The following is a 6,353-nucleotide window of genomic DNA, read 5'->3' as shown; positions in this document are numbered from 1 at the left end:
TATGTATGTATGTATGTAATTTTTTTTTTTTTTTTTTTGTGTTTATAACCTGAGCCAAGCCATTCAACATAGCACGCTGAATCTCATCTAGTTTATGTCCTGTGTGCGTGTGTATGTTGTGCAGCATTAGTTACTACGTTTGACATTTTGAACTTGTCCGATCATTTGGTGAATAGCAACTGGACAGGAAGCACAGCAATTTTAAGTTAGCCATTACTTTTTGTGTTATCATCATAACACAAGTTATCTCAGAACACTTCATGAAGAGCAGATCAAGACTCACTTTAATTTACAGAGGCGGTTAGATACCTAACTTTGTTATAAATCAAATGATGCCTTTTTTTCCTTTTCTTTTTCACCTGGAGTATGCAGTGATTATGGGCCATGCCGGTAGTTTATAAATGTGCCTCAATTCTTAAAAGTAAGGAACTTCCGTCCATTCTTCCTACACTGAACTGTTTCATCTACTGCATTGGTTGTTCTGTGTAAGAAGATACATAAGTGCTGACATTCCAGAGACAATGTTTCAGCTTATGCTTTGGCTACATTGAACCATATGAGGCCCGTTCGCGGAGCGCATGTGCAGCGGAATGTACCTTTAAACCGGTAACACCAGCTGTGCACACACGGCGTAGGATTGTTTGAGTCACAGACGAGACGGAGAGCTTTTTGCTTTGGGAATGTTGTTTCTTCAGTTTTTCGGAGCAGGCACGGCGCTGTGAACACGTCAATCTGTCAGCTGTTTCCAGAGGACGCAGGGGAGGGAAAGAAATAAAAACAGAAACTCTCCAAATGTAACCGCAAATACGCTCACTGACTGTCATTAGGTTGTTTCCTGTACATCAGTAGTTTTAATTTAATAGAAGTAGAGACACTTTTTGATCCATGTTTGTGTCTAAGGGCCACACAGACCTCGCTTGAAATCTATACATAGAAGATGTTTGTGTTTGTTTGTAGAGTGGATCTCCGAGGAGCATATGCACTACAGCGTGCTGCTCTCATGGCCGGTGTCGCCAGTTTCTTTGATTATAGAGGAAGCGTAGTGTTGAAACTTCTGCTCCGTGTACCTTATGCGTTTAATGTAGCCAGCACGCTAGAAAAAAAAAAAAAAAACACTAGGAATCCTAGAATGTGCCGAAGGGACTCCAGCTAGAGTGCACTAACAGGAGTAACGTGTGCGTCAACCCCAGAAGAGAAGTGAAAGTAGTGACATACCGAGTCATCAATGGCGTATGTATTGATGAGGTGAGCCAGCAGGTTACAAATCCACAGAGACAGGACGTCACCGAGCAGACGAGGAATCAAACCACTGGTGGGGGGGGGGGGGGGGGGGAGCGAGACACACACACAATTATTTATGATTAAAACATCAGGAATATGAGGACAAATAATCAGCACGCTGGATACAAAACCACACCATTGTAAAAAATAAAGTAACGATTCAAGTTCCGGTTACAATCCAGTTTGCCCCTGAACCACTTCCATTCTCAGGCTGGCGCCTGGTGTTCAAACAGCCAGATTCATTTGTAACTACCCTCGGGGGGAGGGGGACTTAGACTTCTCTTTATTAATCCTTTTGGGAGGACTCCCTCAAGGAAATTGAAATTTCCAGCAACAGTTTTCAGCAAAATACAGTATAGAGAGAGAAAAAAAAAGACAGTATAAAGATAACAATACAACCTTTGGCTATAAAAAGACATTCACCATAAATTATTAGTTAAGAGCAGTTCAAGTGTCCAGGTATTTATGTGAGTCCAGGTAAAGGGGGGGGGGGGGGGGGGGGGGGTTCTTTATCGCTTTTTTGGTGCATGCAACCAAGCATATTTTGTTCAATCGTGACTCTTACAGTCATATATAGAAACTGAAAAGTCATAATAAAAGAAAATAATAAGTGTCCACCATCAAAGACATACAAATCTAGGATCCTGGAACCTATACATCAGCAAGGTATTGAACTATTTCCACTGCCATAAATCATCCATTTATGAATGAAAACATTTTCACGCACTCTTAGCTGGTGTTCATAAGCCCTCATATACAGCAGGGCTGACACTTCTAAACAATGGTTGTAACATAGTCAACAACATAGTGTGTATGGTGCACGTATGCAAGCATACAGCACCGAGGCAAACTATCTAGTGCGGCATTTTGCCTTGAAGTGAAGAAAGCACACCAAAAAGATTCAAAGTCGACCATCAAATCAAAGCACCAAAAAAAAAAAAAACATGGTGTATTAAATAGACAAAAAAAAGACAGGGAATGTCAAACTTACGCAAAGAAGCCCAGGATGCCCTCTTCTCTGTAGATTGTGACGATGGAGTCAAACACCCCGCTGAGAACAGAAAATAAACAAACATACATACACAAAGTTGGTTTTTTTACTCATTTTCATGGCTCTTCTCAATGAGCTTTGTGTCTAAAACATGAAACGTGTACCTGTGTTTCGTTTCTCTCCCAATAAACTGGACCATACATCGCAAAGTAATCACTGAAAAACAAGCCGAGTAAAACATAGTTGACATGCAGACCGGTTTCTCCCCAAATCCAATCAAAACATTCAAATGCCTCACAAGTTAAACCACAACACTACATCCTCTGAAGCACTGTGCCGTCAGCCGGTTAAACCACGTGGAAGAAGAAGAAGCTCATGACGTACCGTGAAAGGGATGCGTGACGAGGGTGGCACAGGAGCGAGCTATCATCTCTTTGGTCGTCTGAGGAAGAGATGAACGGAGGTGAAACATGACATCACACTGTACGTTCATGTGGACATGACCAGTTGCATCTTTTGTAACTCCATTCTACACATATGCCTAGTTTGAGCCTAAAAAGAATGTAATAACCAACCTTGCCAGACCACAATGAGAGAAGTGAAAGTTGGGGGTAGCGCACAGCACCTACAGTGGCTGGCATTCATTTACAAACCCATTCTAAAGTTGATTAAAAAGAGGAATTAAAAAAACATCTTTTGGAAATTGATTTTAATGCCATAATTCAAAAAAAATGAGGAAAAATCCAACCTTTGAGAACATCAATTTTCTTTGTGAATGAATAAGGTATCGTAAATAAATAAATGTTATGTATAGAAGTATACACCCCCCTATGTTAAATTCCAATTGAGGCAGGCAGAGTTTTGTTATTAAAGGCCAGTTATTACATGGATCCAGGATACTATGCATCCTGATGAAGTTCCTTTGGCCTTTGGAATTCAAATAGCCCCCCCCACATCATCACATACTCTTCTTTCCATAAGATCGTCTCTCAATGAATATCCAACCAGCTAGTAGGTCTGAAATAGAATCATGCCAATCAATAGGCATTGTCAATCTCTCCGTTATGCCCCCTGTGTCCTAAGGAAGAACAGTTATTTATTTACGATACATTATTGATTCATGAAGAAAATCGGTGTCCTTAAAAGGTTGGATTATTCCTATTTTATTTTTTATTCCTCATTTGAGTCCACTTCAGCATGGGTGTGTAAACAGCCACTGTATTTGAAAAGAACACACGCCATTTTTAAAGCTTGTTTGCCTGCAACTTCAGTTATTTCCTTTCTTCAAACAAATGAAATAGGAGCCTGGCACTGCACATAAAACACTTCACTACACAGAACAGTGAAGGCAAAATCATCCAACTGTTTTAACCGATTATTCTCGGTTCAACTCAGATAGAAACACACAGAATCCATGGTGTTCATCCCCAGGTCTGCGTGTTACCACATAGGATATTAGTTTATTAACATTTGGTTTGTAGAGACACTTTTAAAGACATTGTTGTTGGAATAAATAACCTAAAACCAGCACTTATGTATATCTTGTTACACGTCTTGCCATCTTATGGACATAAATAGATATTCCAATAATTTTTTTTAATTTTTTTAGAAGAACACTCGAACGTAATTTTTGACCAGATTTGACAGCTCTATGTGTATCAGATTGATGAGGAGATGGCAAATTAAAGGAGCCTTGTGTGTGCCTGTTAGAGACCAACCAATAAAGGATTTTTAAGGCCAATACCGATATGAATATTTGGTTATTTAAAAATCCGATATGCCAATATATACTGTATTTTTTAAAAAATAATCCAGAAACGCGTTACAAAACAAACAGATTTCCCTAACATTAGTTATTTGTAATTATTTATGAGTTCTCACTAAGATAATATGAAAATAATAACAGAACAGAGGAACATCAAAATATATTAAAGTTCTGATAAATACAATGTATAAAAACACAAACTTAAGATATGAAACTTAAAGTTCTTTGGACAAAGGAAGACTGGCAGATTGAACATTTGTGATTTGATTTGAGTCTAATACACTTAAAGATAAAAATACAAACTATATAAATACATGAAGTGTAGTGTAATAAATGTAACCGACACTTCCGGGGCCTGAGTGCGTGCTAGTTCTTCTTGTGTCCTCATAACTTTACTAGGGCTGCCAAATATTAAAGTGTACTCAGATTTTCTGCTTTCAGTATTCTGCTAAAATACAACACATGAAAGAAAATCATTTCAAATTGTCTATTGAACAAATTGAACATGGAATACATTGAACCGGTGTCTTACCTCGTTAACAACGTGCTGTAGGGAGCCCTCCACAGCCTTCTGCTGACCTCCCATTACCTGGACGACACAAACACACCTCAGCATCATCGCTCATCTAGCTTTACCTAGTTCCTGAACTAGTAAAAAAAACAAAAACAACAACAACAACAACAACGTCTTACCTGAGGTGTGCCTTGTTCCTGACATTTCTGTAAGAAACTAGAGGTTAACATAATAAAAGTGTCCTTGTGAATAATGATGACGATAATGTACTGGCAGAAATCAAGAAGTCAGTTTATCCCACCTTAGGTAACATTTAAAAAACAATGCCATTTGATTTACAAATCTTTTTATCACCGCCACATAGGTGGCAAATTAGTAAATATTACCCTGTACAATATGCCCTTCGTGAGAGCAGTCACAAAAAGAATACAAAAAAATGTTTGAAGTGACAGCGTTGACATACTGTGTGTGTGTGTGTGTGTGTGTGTGTGTGTGTGTGTGTGGTGTGTGTGTGTGTGTGTGTGGTGTGGTGTGTTGTGTGTGTGTGTGTACGTACTATACATACCCCACTTGTAAGTACAATAAGCTTTTATAGTGTACATATTACCGTTTACTCTTTTCGTCTATTTCCTATGTTATTCTCTTGTGTATTTTTCTCCTTTTAATATATAATATATATATATAGATATATATATATATATATATATATATATATATATATAGTCAGTGTATTTTGTTATTTTGTTGTACTGCAACAGGTGACCTTCCCCATTGTGGGATCAATAGTATTTCTGTTTATCTATCTATCTATCTATCTATCTATCTATCTATCTATCTATCTATCTATCTATCTATCTATCTATCTATCTATCTATCATCTCCATAGAAGTGCAATTAGTCAATTACTTCCATCTGAAGAACAAGCTGTAGGTGTGATTAGATCATTTGATCGGTTCAGGCCTACCTGCAGAACTCTGCTGTGCACTATGGTGCCGATGGAGCCGGCACAGAGCCTGGGAACAAGCCCATTGAAGAGACCCGCTTTCCCATCGATCTTGATGATGTGTTTTGCTGTAAAATTTGGAAAATACAATCAAAATCCACTTGCATTATAATGCATAATCTGTAGGCTACAGGACAAGATTTTGTTATTGGAGGAGTTCTGGTTTCCATTTGTAGTCAGAATGGTACTGACCAATCACGTTTGAGCGGGCTTGGTTACATGCAGGTAAACTATACATCTGGACATGCATTCATAGAGAGATGCCGTCTCATGCTCAAGCACACGGAAGAGGAAGGATTTGCCCAGAACACCCAAAATACTGGCCATTGCCCGCAGAGGAGAAATAGTCGTCAGGCCGATAGCTGATGGGACATACTGCACATGCTCCGACAAAGACAGGGGAAAAGTAGACTGCTAGCCAGTAGGGGTAAAAATCGATACAACATAGTATCGCGATATTTTCAGTGGCAATACTGTATTGACACACAGGTGGCAAGTATTGATCTTTTATTATATATGTGTTGGTCAGTTGCCTGCTTGACAATCCCATTCTGCAGCAATAAAATTGAAGTGATATGAACAAAGAGAAATGTTTCTTTTTAAATAAAACAGTTGTTGACAATGTTTCCTTTTGGGGACATCATTTGAAATTGGGGAAAAATTAGAAGTTGGAAAAAAGGTTATGAATTGCAATATATTGCAGAATATTGCAATATGTTTAAAATCACAACAATGTATTGTGGCATAAGTATCGTGATGGTATTGGGAAGCAGCCGGTGATTCCCACCCCCTGCTAGCC

The 6,353-nt window shown here is 38.7% G+C and overlaps 1 protein-coding gene across 1 annotated transcript in view; it reads right to left on the bottom strand.

Annotated features, from left to right (window-relative positions):
• Positions 1-6,353, bottom strand: part of mtch2 (mitochondrial carrier homolog 2) — a 13,616-nt gene that overhangs the window by 4,972 nt on the left and 2,291 nt on the right. Inside the window, exons 3-9 of the mRNA XM_032519083.1 lie at positions 5,516-5,622; positions 4,731-4,757; positions 4,570-4,626; positions 2,657-2,714; positions 2,437-2,488; positions 2,273-2,332; positions 1,216-1,309 (exon numbers count right to left, since the gene is read on the bottom strand). Of these exons, the coding sequence (XP_032374974.1) occupies positions 1,216-1,309; positions 2,273-2,332; positions 2,437-2,488; positions 2,657-2,714; positions 4,570-4,626; positions 4,731-4,757; positions 5,516-5,622 (455 nt within the window). The remainder of the gene's footprint in view (positions 1-1,215; positions 1,310-2,272; positions 2,333-2,436; positions 2,489-2,656; positions 2,715-4,569; positions 4,627-4,730; positions 4,758-5,515; positions 5,623-6,353) is intronic.

The sequence above is a fragment of the Etheostoma spectabile genome, chromosome 6, assembly GCF_008692095.1.
Source record: "Etheostoma spectabile isolate EspeVRDwgs_2016 chromosome 6, UIUC_Espe_1.0, whole genome shotgun sequence".
Taxonomy (NCBI): Eukaryota; Metazoa; Chordata; class Actinopteri; order Perciformes; family Percidae; genus Etheostoma; species Etheostoma spectabile.
Note: the sequence above shows the minus strand (reverse complement) of the source record. Positions and strands in the feature narration are given on the sequence as shown.